At 38.1% G+C, this 17,545-nt stretch overlaps 7 protein-coding genes and 1 non-coding gene across 8 annotated transcripts; 5 read left to right on the plus strand and 3 right to left on the minus strand.

Annotated features, from left to right (window-relative positions):
* Positions 1–30: 30 nt before the first annotated feature.
* On the minus strand, positions 31–1,239 carry I206_101795 (uncharacterized protein; the record flags this gene model as incomplete). The annotated part of the gene is made up of 7 exons (XM_019157942.1): positions 31–178; positions 274–378; positions 459–534; positions 610–679; positions 733–791; positions 859–1,022; positions 1,148–1,239. 7 exons carry the CDS (start codon positions 1,237–1,239, stop codon positions 31–33), a joined length of 714 nt encoding a protein of 237 aa, XP_019008555.1.
* Positions 1,240–1,655: 416 nt separating this feature from the next.
* I206_101796 (uncharacterized protein) lies at positions 1,656–2,825 on the minus strand (the record flags this gene model as incomplete). Its single annotated transcript, XM_019157941.1, has 7 exons — positions 1,656–1,680; positions 1,780–1,843; positions 1,925–2,060; positions 2,128–2,391; positions 2,461–2,508; positions 2,570–2,714; positions 2,779–2,825. The coding sequence occupies 7 exons, from the start codon at positions 2,823–2,825 to the stop codon at positions 1,656–1,658; spliced, it is 729 nt and encodes a 242-aa protein (XP_019008554.1).
* Positions 2,826–4,602: 1,777 nt separating this feature from the next.
* I206_101797 (DNA-binding protein, 42 kDa) lies at positions 4,603–6,504 on the plus strand (the record flags this gene model as incomplete). Its single annotated transcript, XM_019157940.1, has 7 exons — positions 4,603–4,691; positions 4,766–4,867; positions 4,947–5,020; positions 5,229–5,707; positions 5,903–6,089; positions 6,179–6,247; positions 6,323–6,504. The coding sequence occupies 7 exons, from the start codon at positions 4,603–4,605 to the stop codon at positions 6,502–6,504; spliced, it is 1,182 nt and encodes a 393-aa protein (XP_019008553.1).
* A 710-nt stretch (positions 6,505–7,214) lies between these two features.
* I206_101798 (uncharacterized protein) lies at positions 7,215–10,336 on the plus strand (the record flags this gene model as incomplete). Its single annotated transcript, XM_070202457.1, has 6 exons — positions 7,215–7,418; positions 7,561–7,688; positions 7,778–9,199; positions 9,293–9,542; positions 9,609–9,885; positions 10,008–10,336. 6 exons carry the CDS (start codon positions 7,215–7,217, stop codon positions 10,334–10,336), a joined length of 2,610 nt encoding a protein of 869 aa, XP_070058558.1.
* Positions 10,337–10,514: 178 nt separating this feature from the next.
* I206_101799 (uncharacterized protein) lies at positions 10,515–11,558 on the minus strand (the record flags this gene model as incomplete). Its single annotated transcript, XM_019157938.1, has 3 exons — positions 10,515–11,038; positions 11,113–11,183; positions 11,239–11,558. 3 exons carry the CDS (start codon positions 11,556–11,558, stop codon positions 10,515–10,517), a joined length of 915 nt encoding a protein of 304 aa, XP_019008551.1.
* A 948-nt stretch (positions 11,559–12,506) lies between these two features.
* Positions 12,507–15,445, plus strand: I206_101800 (uncharacterized protein; the record flags this gene model as incomplete). Its single annotated transcript, XM_019157937.1, has 7 exons — positions 12,507–12,788; positions 12,898–13,226; positions 13,331–13,439; positions 13,499–13,871; positions 13,930–14,686; positions 14,763–15,036; positions 15,095–15,445. 7 exons carry the CDS (start codon positions 12,507–12,509, stop codon positions 15,443–15,445), a joined length of 2,475 nt encoding a protein of 824 aa, XP_019008550.1.
* Positions 15,446–15,639: 194 nt separating this feature from the next.
* I206_101801 lies at positions 15,640–15,754 on the plus strand. Its single transcript, XR_002021936.2, has one exon. It is a non-coding gene; the product is annotated as a 5S ribosomal RNA (ribosomal RNA).
* Positions 15,755–16,666: 912 nt separating this feature from the next.
* I206_101802 (40S ribosomal protein eS26) lies at positions 16,667–17,543 on the plus strand (the record flags this gene model as incomplete). The annotated part of the gene is made up of 4 exons (XM_019157936.1): positions 16,667–16,762; positions 17,082–17,232; positions 17,308–17,396; positions 17,478–17,543. The coding sequence occupies 4 exons, from the start codon at positions 16,667–16,669 to the stop codon at positions 17,541–17,543; spliced, it is 402 nt and encodes a 133-aa protein (XP_019008549.1).
* Positions 17,544–17,545: the final 2 nt, after the last annotated feature.

Raw genomic sequence — 17,545 nt, forward strand, 5'->3', positions numbered from 1 at the left:
TTACAAATGGAATAATTTATAAGTTCCCATTTACTTCTGATCGACCCACTCTAGTTGACCATTTCTATCACTCGTCCAGATCTGATCAGCCCCTTCGGCAGGTGGGGTTTCAAGATTCTCCTTAATCAAGTATTGTCTTCTTGTCTCTCGCTTAGCTGCGGTATCTACACCCATTTCCCTATCAAGTTGCATCAGTCAATGTTATCAAATATCCTTTCTCCTTGATGTTCGAATATAGCATTTTCAAGTATTGTAAGCCAACTTCAGACTCACTTATCTCGTTCTGCCAATAATGCCTTGTCGACTTGTGCATCCTCCGTATAAGCCATCATTACTTGTGGTGGACCCAATGGTAAATCAGGATATTGATCAAAAGCCCTATGTTGAATGAACATAATATCAACAACGAGCTGCCATGACAGGCCTCGAGCGCAGAGATGTAATGTATGGCTACTTACCAAGTATGTGTAGTTTTACCGTATGTACGATGTAATTCCAACATGGCCGGACGTTCTGCTATATCCGTCATAGCATCTGTGACCCATAAAATAGCTTAATATACCCGACTATCTACCTTGACTGGAAAAAATGATTGAGGCAGATGCTTACTGGGTACGAGTGATTTAGTTCCGAGCATTAACATTCCAGAATCTACTTCGTATTTATGTGAATGCCAATACTAGATCATCATAATCAGCTCCACCATTCAAATCTTACGATTAAGGAATTCACCTTTTTCTCATCTTCTGGTAATTTGATAAACACTTCCTCCGGAACGAGATATTCGATACCTTTATCAATGTTAATTCATCAATACGAATGCGTACCGTATTTGAAAGATAATGAAAGATTAATTACCAATTAACCTAGCATTCTTATCATCACTATCATAAATTACACATTGATGTAAATCTTTTCTTAAATGTGTACAATAATGATGTGCTTTAACTGCCCGATTTCCATCATGGGAGTATATATGTAATCCGCATAAATGTTGATGAATCTGATTGATAGGTGTAAAGCTAGTTCCAATTTTGCATACATATCAGTACATGCCGATCTCCGTTAGAGGTCAGACAGTCACGTCTCTCCAGAGCTGACTTGAGATTAGATAGTAGAATTACTTGGACTGTATGTCGTGACTCACCTCATCTGAGCTTCTCCAGCTACCATATAAGCTGAACTATGATAGCCACCATGTTCAGCTTGAGCGATCTTATCATCTTGGTCTCTTGGCATTTTGATAGTATTACAACTGGATTTACCAAGAATGGTCTGTAGTGTAGATATAAATTCAGAAGTAAAAAGTTTATATGGACAATTCTATACTCGAGTAGATGTTAGGATGGTGAGATTCAATCAAGATCTTTGCGAAATTGCTTCTGCTTCTGACGTCAATCAATGATTTAAACGATCCGCGATGCAACCGTACCTTTGTTGATTACGGAGATGACCGAATTTGGATTCCAGCAAAAGAATACATCTATTTTCTCTTAAAGATAAAAAATGAATCATATATGGAAGTATGTACGTATAAAAAAAGGGCAGGATGGGAAGTAAATGATTCGAAGCTATGATCAAGATGGTACAAGAAGAGCCATGTTCTGGGTTTTTTCTTTATAGACGACGAGTTGTACGATTTATGTCTTCTTAATTTAATATGGTGCAGGTGTGCCATCGCTATTCATTTTAAAATAAGGAACTAATTAGTATTCACCATATTGATTATATCTTGCACTATGTTTCACTGATCTGAGGGCCAATAATTATGATACTCACACTCGCCATAATTTACCTGAATATTCTTCTCTTGTAGCTTTATCAATCAAATCACACATCATAGCTAAATTACGAATTGTTTTTAAATGATTAATCGATCTGCTCTTCCTGAACTCATAGATACACCATATGTATATAAACTTACGAGCAGTTTGTTCAACAGTTTGAGAAGGTGGACTATTTAAAAATTCTGAAGCTTTTTGACCTAATCTAGTATCCACATATCCCGGATCTATAGTGAATGAAATTAAATTAGGTTCTTCAAAATGAATACCCTTTGACTAATGCGTCAAACCCTATATAATCAGTATCACTTCATTTTCAGGAAAAAATATGTTATGAGCGTACTAGATAATTTAAAGCAACTTTTGTAATTCCATAATTTACCATACCCAATTTATGCCATGATCTAGATAATGTAGATAAAATAGAAGAAACGATAATGAATTTTCCTTTAATTGATGAAGATGATGATGATAATAATAACTCTCGAGTAGCTTGGTATAATAATAATGTACCTCTTGTATTCACATTGAAATGTTCTGTAAATATCTCAGGATCAATTTGGGAAATTGCAGGTGCATGATTACCCATTGCAGCATTTGCTAATACCTATCCTCGGAAAAAGTTGAGAAAAAGCCTTTGAAGCGAAGCATGCTATTTAAAGTAGCTATCACTCACTACATCTATATGTTGTACTTCGTATCTTTCTTTCAATTCGTTTACTGCCTATAAGAGAAATTGAATTTAAGCATCCCAATCGTTTTACGTGCTAAATCAAATTACTTACTTGATTAGCGTCATTTAATTCAGCAGCATCCAGCTTAATAACGATCACTTCTTCGCTAAGAAAAGGCATGATTGATGGATCTCGTACAGCGGCAATTACTTTCCATCCTCTTGAAACATATTCCTTGGCGAGACCCAAACCAAGTCTATATTCCAGATGATCAGCATAGTTCTCTTCACCCATAACAACGGAAAGAAGACTCCATTTACCCTCTATTAGCACCTGTAATCAGAACGATTTTTTGTTCTGCTAACATTTTGCGAAGTCCTACCTTACAAAGAAAGATACTTAAGGGATAATCAAATAAGTTAAGGATCAGAGGTCAAAAATGAACCAGAACACTTAAAAGGTCTATTTATATTCGTCTGTATTTGACATTTGACGACAAGCTGAGTAAGCAATATGTCCGTGGTTTGAAAGTCGATTCGCGCTTCTGGCGGAGCGTCTATCGAAAAGTGTATTTACGAAAGGGGATACGACATCAGCAATGAATCAAGGTTATCTGTCAATCTGGACCTGCATCATCCTGAGCAGGCGGGTGTAGCGTACAACGGGGGCCGGATATTTAGATATTCGCGTTTCTCTCAAAGGGTTTTTTGTAATCTTCCCTGAAGATAACGGTCATTTTGGGAAATCAGATGCTATTTCAAGCGATAAGTTTGGTTCATTATACACTCAATCAGATAATCAAGCGCATGCTCGGTATTACAATTTGTGGGTAGACATCACATCACATCTCGATTCAGCATATATGTACATGTGTACTTTATTGAACTTATTTAAATCGCATCGCTGAGGGTATCCGTCAGCAACTAAGTTATTTGAATAAGTTGCGAGATTAAGTAGAATATGAACAAATCTACGTTTTGTGAAAAGCATTAGACACTCATTGACTGTTCTTCCTCACATTGATAACACCATGTCCGAGTGCTTCGAATACCGTCTCGAAAAGAAATTGACGCCTCCCCTCTAGGCAACGTAAGTTTGAAGCTACCACTATGTGAGGAAGTTTCCCCACATGAATCACAAGTCATTTGTATGTTTCTATAATAGAATGTCAACTCGCCGGGATGGATAGTCGCGTCTGGTGGAAGCGCGTCGTAAGATTGACAATACAACTAGAATTGGTGCAAAGGATGGACAGAGGTCAGCGAAATGTTGTACATTGTCATATTTGACAAGGAAATGCCAGACACTGCCAAAAGGTGTTCGACCGGAATTCAAAAAACTTACACATTGTCTGAAAGCTTCTATCAACAAGTCGCTTTTCCATGAGATGCACTTGTCTAAGTCAACAGACTGACCGGAAACCCACATTTGATCCTGAACTACCAGTGAATTCGTTGGGGGATCGTGAGAGTGCCTGATGAGCGCTGTCGCTCTCCAATCTATATTGGAAGTAGCAGGCCCGGAGCTTGCTGACATCTTACCGCTCGAACAGTGAATTGATTTGATCTCAAGAATGCAGATGAAAGTGGAACTTTATCTTATGCGGTGGCGAATTGTCAGGGGAAGAAAGATGAATAATACTTATTCAATTGGTCTCCATTATATATACATAGATATCGGAGCGAGAGCCTATATATGAGAACTTACTCTTTAACAATCCTTTCATCGCGTAGTGATGCACCTTTCATCAGGATAATGAGATAAAGCAAGGCAACCGCACGATAACGAGTTACCTTGCGCTATTGTTGCTACGTACTCAACGCATTCCGCTGACCGAAACCAGATCTCTTGATTTCTTATCTAATCTCCTTTGATAAGTTTGAGGAGATTACGTAAGATATTTGAGCTCAACGTTACACGTGGCGGAGTTATAGGAATTTGAGGTATGTTGGTGAATTTTGGTTGAATCGGGATCATTTTTTCATTGTCATGACGTACAAAGAAAGTATCCCAACTAAGTGTAATATATGAGAGTATACGATAGATGATCAATGGAGCAACCAAGTATTGTCTAAACATATCATAGACTAAGAACCATTTAGTTCACTACATTCATATATAAACTGCACTAATCCGTCGTCAAAATGGCCACTGAAGCTCAAGTCGATTTGAAAAAGACCGTTCCCGTCGAAGAAGAGAAAAAAGTCGAAGAGAAAGGCTTGAACAATGATACGTTAGTTTGGATCCAAGTGTTATCAATAGAACATGTAACTGGCTTACTGATTTGAATTTCGAGAATTGCTACAGTCTTACCAAGTACACAACTGCCGGTCAAGCTTTAGGGGAAGTGTTGAAAAAGTTCATTCCTTCCATCACTGCCGGAAAGAAAGTTTTGGACTTGTGTATTGAGTGAGTAATTCTCTTAAGGGTCGTATGACCGATTGCGCGAGTTCAAGAATGAAGCTGATTTGTTTTTGAAATTATTTAGAGGTGACAAGCTCGTCAACGATACTGTTGCTCCTTTGTGGAACAAGGCTAAGAACGGTGTCAAAGTCGGTAAAGGTGAGTCCAGGAGTCATGCTGGGAGACAGTATTAAGGGATTTGAAGAATTTTGAGCATTGTGGTCGAAACTTCAAGCTCGACTCTTGCATCGTTCAGGCCCACATGGCCAAGATCTGTCAAGAGCATAGTCGGGGGCCGTTGGAGTGGAGCACAGAGGATAATTGTCGTCTGAATAGCAAAATAACTGACTTTTCATCATTTTCTTAGGATCTGCCTTCCCAACTTCCATCTCAGTAAACAACGTCGTATCCCACGTATCTCCTTTACCTTCCGACCCCGAGATCGTCTTGAAAGATGGAGATGTCGTGAAGATCATGTTGGGTATTCAATTAGATGGATACGCTGTCACTCACGCCGAAACTGTAGTTTTGGGTAAAGCAGAAGGATTAGCAGCAGATGTCGTAAAAGCAGCTTACGATGCCGCCCAAGCAGCTATGAGAACAATCAAGGTCGGAAACAAGAACTGGGATGTAACTGAAGTTGTCGAAAAAGTATCAAAAGATTACGGTTGTGTAGGTGTAGAAGGCATGTTATCTTGTCAACATGAGAAAAACGTTACCGATGGTAAAAAACGAATCTTACTCAATCCTACACCTGAACTTAAGAGAGATCACGAGACTGTCACTTTCGAGGAAGGTGAAGTTTACGGTGTTGATGTTTTGATTGTCACTGGTTCAACCGGTAAAGTGAGTTTGATCATCGATAATATCCACCTTATTCCCCTTGCTTTACGGCTGCTGTATCCAGGCCCCCATCTGTACCTGCTACCTATTTCCAGCGGTCGATTCGATACCATTCTGCTCTCCCCAACTTCCCTCTGTGGCGGGGGTGGCAGAACGATGGCCTTCGGGTATGTAGTGCTGACCATATTACACCTTTAGGCCAAGGCAGACCCATCGAGAACCTCCATCTACAAAAAGGCCGACATCAATTACCAACTTAAGATGAAGACTTCCCGAGCTGTATTTTCCGAAATCCAAAAGAAGGCTGGTGCTTTCCCATTCACCTTGAGAGCTCTTGATGATGAGAAGAGGGCGCGAATGGGTGTACAAGAGGCCGTTGCCCATGGTGAGTACTGCCTCGACAACGGGATTGCGTGACTGTATTCCAAGGAGAGAATGGTGATCATGTTTGTGCTAATACCAAGTTGATAATAGGTCTTTTGAAACCTTACGATATCGTACAAACTGCTGCCGGTACCGTTGTAGCTGAATTCTTCTTCACAAGTAAGTATATGTATCGGCTGCTTCAGTCTCGTCATATATTCGGACGGATAGAAGCTGATTAAGTGTTTGCCCCAGTCGCCCTCCTTCCAGCTGGTCCATTACTGTTATCACCTCAACCAGTATGGTACTCCGCCGATAAAGTCTCAACCGAGAAGAAGATCGCAGATGAGGAATTAGCTACTTTGATCACTCAACCATTGCGGGCACCTAAAAAGAAGGCAAAGAAGGCCGCTACCAATGGTGAAGCTAAGGCTTAATCGGGTTAGAGAATGCTACACCGACAAAAGAAGAGCAAAAGGTGATTGCGCAGAACGCGGATTGAGGAAGATGCAAGTAAGGGCAAGTAGTAACAATTACAATGAACCAAATGCATTATGCACAATTATCATATGTGATATATGAAGAGACTTATGAGCATCTGCTTTCATACTTTGCATCAAGTTTAAAAAAGCGTTTACCCATATGCTTCAACTTTTTACCCTGAAAGGAGATCCCTTTTGTCCGAAAGGGTGAAATGATCCGGACTTCGGCTTTGTACTTCGCTGCGCTTTCTGGTTTAACCGCCCAGGACGAAAACAAGTGACTAAACGTCTATTTGTTTGGAGTCTCTGGTGAATTCAAATTGTTATCTATGCGCCTCGGATTTACTGATAGCATTACCTTGTCAACGCTGCTACGACGCGCTCAGATCAAATAAACCATATTTGTCTTTTTTGGATTTAAACTAAACATTACGTTAACTCGTTATCTTCGCTTGTCAACGTCTACCAATCAATTGACGCCAGGTTCTTGTTCATATCATTATTTCATCGATTCCTATCAAAACATAACGATTGTCACCTAAAAATTTCTCGTATCGTCTTTGCGCTGAAATTTTGAAACTAAGTAAACGAAAAAAGACGCCCTTTTCAAAGTTTACCAGTTTGTTTTTGATTTCTTTATGTTTTAGTTTATCTGATAAGCCAAAATGTCATGTTCAAATTCGAATTCGAACTCGAATTTAAACCAATCTTACAATCTAGAGAGTTTATTTAATGTTAGTGGGCATTCTTCATCATCTGGACAAGTTGAAGAAGAATTTGGTGGAAATTTGATTGATACACCTTCTGAACAAGTTGGTTCTTCGAAAAGAGGTAAAACGGGTTGTATTACTTGTAGATTAAGAAAAAAGGTGAGTTTTATCCGGGTATCTTGTCTTTTGCTTTCTTATCATCTGCCTTGATCGCACAATCTTCACCCTTGTTTTGATTTCATGCGATGTCCACACTTCCCTATTTTGCCCTACATGTCGGGCTAACACTACATTTATCCAGCGTTGCGACGAAGCCAAACCAATTTGCGCAACTTGTTCGAGACTAGGAATAGAATGCATGGGATACGGAGTAAAACGTCCAAAATGGTTGAGGGAAAATGATAATGCTAAGAAAGCTAAGCAAAATATGTGAGTATTTCTCCAATATGTTTTCAACGATTATATTCATGTATCAGGTCAACAGTGAGCTCATAAGGTACCCTTTTTTTGAACTGCAGAAAGCAAATAGTTTTACAGAAACGGTCAAATAGGAATAGACAAGGTAGCTCAGCGGATAGCGAGAAGACCCCTTCTCACGGCGTTAAACGCACTTCAACTTCGATGGGAGATGAATCTAGTCAGGAGGTGGCAGGAACAATGAAACCTGGCTTAGAAGTTATGGATGTGGATTTGACGACAGATAATGATAATCTAAGGACTCAGGCTCAGCCACAGACTCACCAACCGTATTTTTGGGAATTAGGCTCAATAGGTACAAATGCATCTACTTCCTCATCAAATAACACCTTGAATTGGAATTTATCACCTAATACTGGTTCCACAAACACAAATAACACTCACAATAATCCATTTGAACAACAATCTACATCAAATACAACTACATCTACCAATAATTTTGTAGATTCAACTTCTTCAACATCTACCGATAATTTATACTCTGGATTTTTTAGTGATCCATCGTTATTTCCACCACCTTCAATGAATACTGTTGGACCAGCTGATATAGGACCTATGATACCGTCAATTCCAGGTGTCAACGATATAAGCATGGATGCATTATGGGGTATTCTTTTTGGTCCACAACCTCCTCCAGATTTCACATTAGACCAAAATGGATCTCATATAAGTCCCAGTGACAATCAAGCAAATCTTAACTACGATAACAATGATACAAGTAGTCTTAAACAACTAAGTCCAGATATAAGTAGTATGATTAATCAAGATACACCTGTGTTCAATCTTCCTTCACCTACTTCAGGTATTTCCAATGGACTATCTCCTTTAGGTACATCAACAGCTTCACCTAACTTAGCTTATCTTCATCATTACCTGAATGTGGTTTTACCACTACAATATCGTATAATGGGGATTTCAATATCTATAGGAGACTTTGTAGCTCCTTTAGCACTTCAACGAAATGAAGTTTTAACTTCTGTATCTTCTTTGGCAGCTTTACATATGGTAGCTCAACGAACGAAAAAACGTCCACATAATTTAAGTCGATTGACTGTATTTGACGCTTATTCAACATCTTCATTATCAAATATAAGGAAAAGGGATAAAAAAACCCAAGCTACATTGATTGAAATTGAAAAAGAGATACTGGAGGGCAGCGGTGAATATAATGCTGAGACAGATGATGCGGATGCAGATGATGGGGTGGATGAGGAAGATAATGATGCAGACACTAGAGTGGCTAGTATATCACATCAAAGAACGATGGAAAGACTTCGATTTATCTCACCACAAGATCTTACAACGGAGGAAATTACCATTTCGGTTTTATTCGCAGTATCATATCATCTTTTTTGCGGAGGTACATCAAAACATCTCAAAGAATTGTTATCGATATCTCAAAGATGCTTAAGTGCTGCATTATACTCTTCTCCAGAGATCGGGGTAACAAATGCAAGTTCAAAGTGAGTACAAGTCTGATTATTCATCAAACTGCTCGTCACACTAGAACATTAGAAGGGTACTTCAAAACTAACGGCACATGTTCCAATAATTAGAGCGAAATCTCAAAGTGGACCTAGTCCGTGGTCAAGATATCATATCCTCATTGAACACATGATCTGGATAGACATATTGGCTTCCGTAACTTATAATAAAGCTTCAACATTATTACCTGTTTATAGGAAAATATTAAATCATATGCCATTGCCATTTAACAGTGATGCCAATTTAACGGTAAAGAATGCTTCAAGTAGTGGTAAACCTCTTGTGTTAATGGATAGATTGATGGGTTGTGATAATACAACTGTAGGTCGTTATTACTCGCCATCTCAAGGTCCGAAATGAGAGCTTACCTTTGCGATTTCTGATTAGCTCCTTGCGATGGCTGAAACAGTAGCTCTATCAGAATGGAAAGATCGAGCCGAATCAGCAGGATGTTTATCTTATAAAGAATTATTGGATAGAGCTGCTAATGTTGAGAAAATACTTAACGAGAGAGCATGGAGAGAATCTCATCTTGATAGACCTATTAATGCGGACGATGATTCGGAAGATTCAGCTGCATTACTTAGAAGAGTTATGAGTGATGTCTTTCATGGATCTGTCAAGGTTTTATTGGCTATAACTATAAATGGACCTTTCCCAAGGGGTGAGTAAAGCCTTGATTAAATAGCGAATATATCGCCTTACGACATTGCGAACGGTTGGACGACGCTTTAAAGGGAAAAGAATATATGACTGATATTTGTTATTTATTGATTTTGACCACAGTCCCAGAAATCGCAGCAGCGGTCGGAGAGACAATGGAAGCTTTAACAAGATTAGATATTCAACATTCAAATGTACAAATACATCGTGCAGTAGTTTTACCTATAACAGTAGCAGGATGTCATTGTGAAACTATTGAACAACAAACTTTTTTTAGAGATTGTTTTCAATGTTTAGGACCTGAAGCTAGAGCTTTTGGAAACACTGGACCTGCTTTAGAACTTATGGAAGAAGTTTGGAGAAGAAGATCAACGGGTGAAATTAATTTAAAAGTTGATTGGAGACAGACTATGTATGATTTAGGATGGCAATCGGGAATCTTGTTGATTTAATTGAAATGAATTTAGGCTGGGTTTAGTATATATACCTCATACAGTTATTAAAAATAGGTTGTATTGTTTACTGCGAAATAATTTCGTAAAAGTAATGTAAAATCTATATTCTATGACATATCACGAGAATTATATCCACTATATGAAAGGATTATACAATTAAGAAAATGATCATCTTTCAGAATTGATACAAGGGTCTTCGTTTTTTACCCAAACCCTCAATGGCAATATCTTCATTTGCCCAAGCGACTTTTTCAGCAAATTCTTTATTTTTCTCATTTTTTTCATTTTTTAAAATCTTAATATTTTCTAAATCTTTTCCATATCCTAAAGGTTCACCCCATTGAGTCCAACATGGAACAATTCCAGTAAAGGGATCATTTTCTTTACCTAAAGGAATGTCTAATTCAGGTTCTTTTGTTGAATTAAATCCACCAAAACGTTGTTTACAACTTAAATTTTTTATCTTAAATTTAATTACAGTTGTTCTTTTTGTATTAAAATCATCTGGCTCTCCAACTAATTTAATTCTATTATAATCAGTTACTGTATTTGTTACTAAACTTAATGCTTTTCTTTTTTCTTCATGATCTTTTGATCCAATTTCATCATTTAAAACTTTTCCTTCTGTTAAATGTAAAGTAGCTGATCTATAATTTAATGTATGATCTTGTGCTGTTGGTGAAAAAATCATACCATCGACTAAATATAATACCAAAAAAATATTAATTAAGTTCAAATTTAAATAAGTGATCGAAATGAAAATAATTACATACTTTTTGTCGTTGTAGCTGTTACATTATGATTACCACTCAAAACAGCTTCTACTAATCCAGAATGTCTATGACTGTTTAAACCGTCAGTATGATAAGATTTAGTTGAAGAAGACGAAATCCCCTTACGTATGTAAATAAACTGAATAATCATCCTTATCATCCTCGTCTTCTCCTGTAAACATTATAACCGTTATAAGAGGTATATTCATGATTGTTTCTCCTCTACCGTTTCCACTACTTCCTTCGATAGGATCTCCAGGATGTATAAAAGCGACATGAGCAACAGGATTTTCATGAAATATGCTTAAAGCAGCAGGTAACGCATATGATGCTCGATTTTTGTATAATCTAATGTCGGATGCTGGGTTTGCCGATTTAGCAGCAGTTGATGACAATTCGTTTCCGTTATCGTTTCCATTTCCATTTGAGAGAGCTGCGGCAGTCATTTTAGTTCGATGTATACTATAGTACTGGTCACAGGTATAATGCTGTTACATTCAAGAATAGAGATTTGTTTATCATACATGTACTGAGTATCACTTATCAATAATTTGGGGGAAATCATGATATCGCATCAATCTGAATGGTCAAAACGCGACAATAATATCTATTACGTTATTTTAACTTACCGATAAAAGCTTGAAGATAAAGGCGCTCAACGACCCCCGCTCAGGGCGGGAAATTCTCAAATCGGAATATCTTGGAGAAAGTGCGGATTGTGCGAGATTACAGCTAGGGCAAACTCAACTTCGAGGATATATATAATCGTATTTTCAAGAACGAGTTGCGCCCGCTATATTAATTTACTATCAAAATATTCAGAATCAGAACCCAGATGTGTTTTGTTCGGCATGCGTATTTTTTAGGTCAATCCTTAAGTTATCGGACTAAAAGCCGTTACTGGTTTTCGGGTTTGACCTAAACAACCTACTTAGGGTAAAGGCATTATTATTATCTTGCGATAGGAAAAGAAGAACAGCGCGCGCCTCTTATCCTACGTTGGAGAAGAAGCTAGATTCCGCTTCGGTCTTACGCTAATTTGTAATATTTTATGTTTATTCGAAACACCTGATACCGCAGCAATGATATAATCAAAAATATAGCGCCGGAAGACTAATTGTCAGTCTATCTTTGCTGATATGGGCTCCAATTGTCATATCTATCCACAAGCTCCCTCTCGCTCAAAAGTTGGCGCTGAGCGTTCATAACTAAAGGGACAGCTGGAGTGGGGCTTAGATGCTCGGAGGAGGAAGAATAAGAAGTACATAAAAGATGTTGTCTCGTTAAACTCGCTGAATTCATTTTTCTTCCTTGCATTATCTGATAAAGAATTTACTTAATTTTGTTTACATCAACTATTTCGTAAGCTATCAATTGTATATAAGAAATTTGTCATGACTTTGCACAGTGTTTTAGCTGGATCATTTTTATCCAAAACATCTAATGAGATATCACATAATAAAACAACCTCTTCTTTCGTTGTGCCTAAAGGTAGTTGGGGTCCTCAAGCTGTACAGGTTTCAGCTTCTAAATGTCCAGAGGTCGCTTATCCCGAACCACCTAAAGATGGAGGTGTGACTGAAGATATATTTGGCATTAAAGTTGAAGATCCTTGGAGATCACTTGAAGAACAAGAAGCTAAATCTACTATCAAATTTGTAAAAGATCAAAATGAGGTAAATCTTTTTTTTTTTCCTAAATATTTCGAAATTTTTCTTACTTGTAAGAAAAACTAAATATCTGGGAATTGGTTTTTAAGCTAATTTCTTCTATTGGAGAATATAGTTATCTATACCGAAATTATCAAATCATCCTTTAAGAAAAGAATTAGAAAAAGCAATCGAAGGGATTTATAATCATGAAAGAATGGATACTCCACAAAAACAATCAGATGGAAATTATTATTGGAATTTTAATAAAGGTAATTGGCCAAGAGATATTTTAGTTAGATCAAAAAATTTAGAAAAACATTTTGGAAAAGAACCTGCTTGGTCAAATAATGATGATGGACCTGAAATTTTCTTTGATTTAAATAAAGAAGAAAATACTTCTATTTATGCTCATTCTTTTAGTCCTTCAGGAAAGTTGTGGTGTGCTGTTTTACAAGAATCAGGGTATGTCTTGACGAGCATACGAAAAACCTTTCCAAATGATGCATTTTTTGCATTTTTTAAAGTGGTCGAATATATACTGATTAGAAGTTTATTTGACTATGCAGGAGCGACTGGCAATCTATTCGAGTATTCGATACTACCACTAAACAACCTATCGAAAAGGATGTAGGAGGTTCGAAATTCACCTTTGGAGTGACTTGGATTGGCGAGGAAGTCAGTCATTCGCTTATATTATAATGATATGGGCTCTGTGCTGAATAACGTTGATACAGGGATACATATATAAACGGATCATGGATTACAATACCGAAGATGGATCACTTTTCCGAGAGGACGGTTCATACGGAATGTTTTACCATCGAATTGGTCAACCCCAATCAACCGATATAGCAGTCCTACCTTTCACAGGAGAATTCGCCGAGGCTTTTGCTGGCAAACCGTATATCGTATCTTCTGATCACTCGGCTTCGCCGAGGAAACGGTCTTTCCTCACTTTCGATTTATATCGAAATACCAGTCCTGAGACCGAGTTGTTCATTGTTGAGTTACCGGAAGGACCCAACAAGGCGGATGGTAAAGTAATCGAAGAGCTAATTAAGAAAAACCGAAAATGGATTTCAAAGGGTTTTACAGGTGAAACGAAGTGTAAGTCTTTACTTCGTTTCAGGATTTATAATATGCTAAATTGCAAATTTTTATGTAGATATTGGATCGTTGACCTCAGAGAAACACTTCTTCTATTCGACAGCTGACGGCAACCCAGCTGGGCGAATAGTAACTTTCGATACTCAAGATTGGAATGAGACTTCTGTTGATTCAATCTTACCTATCAAGGAATTTACACCCGTCAACAGCGAAGGTCATCAATTACAATTTGGTCAACTCGTAGGAAGCAAAATCCTCGTTCTTGTCTACCTTAAACATGCTTGTGCTTCTGTGGTATTCATCAACGGATTAACGGGTAAACAACTTGGATCTGCCGATTCGGTAGACACTAAGGGAAATATTGATCTGGATAATAATATTGAAATCCCAATACCTGAAGAAGAATTTGAAATTTCAAATTCTGAAAGAGTGATAATACCTGAACATGGTTCAATTCAACCTATTTCATCAAGATACGATTCAGATGATTTCTATTTCTCAGTAGATACTTGGGTAGCACCTTCTTACGTCTTGAAAGGTACTATCGTACCTAAAGGTGATAATTTCGAAGTTGATATTAGCTCTTTGGGAACAAAATCAAATAAAGATGAATCTGAAGAAAATTTGGTTTGTTCACAGATATTTTATGATTCTCATGATGGAATGAAAATTCCACTTTTCATATGCCATCCTCATGATTTGGATTTGACAAAACCTCAACCAACACTTTTACATGCTTATGGTGGATACTGCGCACCTATGCTTCCTCACTATGATGCTTTCTTCGCTTCTTACATGCGCAACCTTCGAGGTATGTAAGTAAAAGTTTTCGACAATTTTGTTTGCTCTCTGTAAGGTTGTAAAAGCTGATTTCGATTGCTCAATTCATAGAGTGGCAATCGCTTGTATTCGAGGTGGTGGAGAATACGGTAAAAGATGGCATGATGCTGCTATTGGAACCAAACGATATGTCGCATGGGAAGATTTCTCATACGCTGCTCGATACCTTCAAACTCAAGGCTTAACTACACCAGCTTTGACTTCGATATACGGTTCTTCTAATGGTGGATTATTGGTCACTGCTGTTACAAACAGAAATCCAGAATTATTCAATACAGTTTTCGCCGATGTTGCAGTGACAGATTTACTTCGATTTCATAAATTTGTGAGTTTTATTATCTATTTTGCATTGCTTTTTTTTTTCTGATTTGTGGGTGGTATAGACTTTGGGAAGAATGTGGACAGGTGAATTTGGATCACCTGAAAATCCTAAAGATTTCCCAACTTTATTCGCAACTTCACCTTTACATAATGTACAATCTGAAAAGAATATTAAATATCCTTCAATTTTAATTACAACAGCAGATCATGATACTCGTGTTGTACCTGGTCATTCACTTAAATATTTAGCTGAAGTTCAAAATAAACAACCAAATTCAATTACAGAAGGTAAATTGATTTTAGGAAGGATATATAAGGATGCAGGTCATGAATCATCAGCTAAAAGTTTGAAACAAATAGTAGATGAAGTTGCAGATAAATTAGTATTTTCCCTTTTAACTGTTAAGCCTTAAATTTTAGAATATCTAGATTTAATAGATTTGATAGATTATATATATGGTATTATAGTTTGTATTATATGATTTGGTGCAAAACTATTGAACCGAGTCTTCAGCAGGAACAGATACGTCCGTATTTTGCATAGACACCTCAATCATGCCTGTCTGTCAGCAGTATATGATGCCAATAAGCACTGTAAATTTTCATCTACGGCCATAGAATCCAGAAAGCACCGGGTCCCGTCTGCTCCCCGCAGTTAAGTTGGATATCGCTCGGTTAGTACCAAGGTGGGGGACCACTTGGGAATCCCGGGTGCTGTAGTTTTTGCTTTTGCTTCTTTCTTTTGCTCAAAGTAGAGAAACTATGGAAGGAAGGGTATATGGACTGATTGGATGATGTAAGGAGCGATCCAGAAGATCTCTGCGTTGTCGGCACACAAATCGATATGAATGGGAGTTCCGACGAGAATACAGCCTCTAATCATACGTTGCAGCAGATGGCCCATTCCCTTCGTGTGCGATATTGGAGATGGATATGTCGTTGCATGTGAACACTGGAGGAAGAGAAGTGTGTAAAGCGATCGGATCGATAAAAAAAGCATATAAACCAACAGAGAACCACAAGATGGTCACCCTTACGACTGTGTACAGAGCGGTATCGCTGTAATGACTGCTTCTCCAGACATGTAGTCGGCTGACAGACAGGAATTACGAGACGCACTCGGGAAGGTAACGAAGTGCTCGCTTAATCAAAGTTGCAATCGGGATGATCTTCTCAGATATTCATAGCTCGCGCATATCGGCGTTAGCTTATGACCGATGCAGCTGTCTCTTAGAGTCAACCGTGTTTCTGGTGCCACACTTGAATGGCTCATTTGATTCCGTCCTGCTCTTTTGTATGTATGTTTATGCCTGTATGTGAATGGTACGGTGGCCTTTGCGTTTTGGCATTGGATTCGAGGTTTGCCATTCGACCCTTCGTGCTTGCTTGCTTGGGAGGATATCACAATTCGTGTATTCATAAATTGATAATTATAGATTCTTAGGATCAGTCTTCAAGTCGCCAAACTTTAAGACCTTTGTAGGTGTCCCCGTTTCTTTTTGGATACATCGACACGGATATTTGGATAGTTGGAATAGAAGAGAAACGACAATCCAACCCCTACTATCAGATCATAGGAAAAAAAGAGGCTTCAGCTGACTTTTTCTGGAAACCATAATAGTTAAACCGACAAAATGACTTTCAAAAGAAGAGGCGGTGGCCGAAACAAGAAAGGAAGAGGACACGTTAAATTCGTTAGATGTTCAAACTGTTCAAGATGTGTTCCTAAGGTGGGTTCGGATTTTACGTTTTAACTGGATTATTGGAGATGGAGAATGAGCTCTATATTGGCGAAGGATGGAAGAAGAAGAAAAGGGAAATGAAAGTAAAGGGCTTTGAGGAGCAGGATAGTGGATAGGTGTAACATTGTATGCGAAGATGTGCAAGAGCATCTGATGGGACATGCTCAACAATGATACGATATCAATTGGATCTGGAGATCAATCAGAAAAATAATGGGAAAGGGATTTAGAAGGACGGTGCTCATCATGCGGGATGATCTCAATGCTCTTCGTTATAGATTGCTGACTATATTCCTAATCGTAACAGGACAAAGCCATCAAGAGATTCACTGTAAAGAACATGGTTGAAGCTGCTGCCGTTCGAGATTTATCTGAAGCCTCAGTTTACCCCGAATACGCTTTACCAAAACTTTACATCAGACTTTGTTACTGTATCTCATGTGCTATCCACGCCAAGAGTGAGTGGGCCGTTTTAGGTTCATTTTTACAATGATCTTCAGCTAATTTCGTATATGTGTCGCAAAATATTTTAGTTGTCAGAGTTAGATCCGCCAAACCAGGAGCTATCAACTCTAGAAAGAACAGACTTCCCCCTCCTAGAGCTGTCTTCAAGGATGGTAAGGTGAGTAAAGTGTCTTATGTACCATTTGTTCAACCGACTGTATTTACATAAATTGACATTTGTTATGAACCTTTCAAACAGAGAATCAACCCTGCTGTCTCCGCTGCCATCGCTTCCAAGGTCGCTCAAGGTGAAAAGACCGCATAAAT

The sequence above is a fragment of the Kwoniella pini genome, chromosome 2 (genome assembly GCF_000512605.2).
Source record: "Kwoniella pini CBS 10737 chromosome 2, complete sequence".
Classification (NCBI taxonomy): domain Eukaryota; kingdom Fungi; phylum Basidiomycota; class Tremellomycetes; order Tremellales; family Cryptococcaceae; genus Kwoniella; species Kwoniella pini.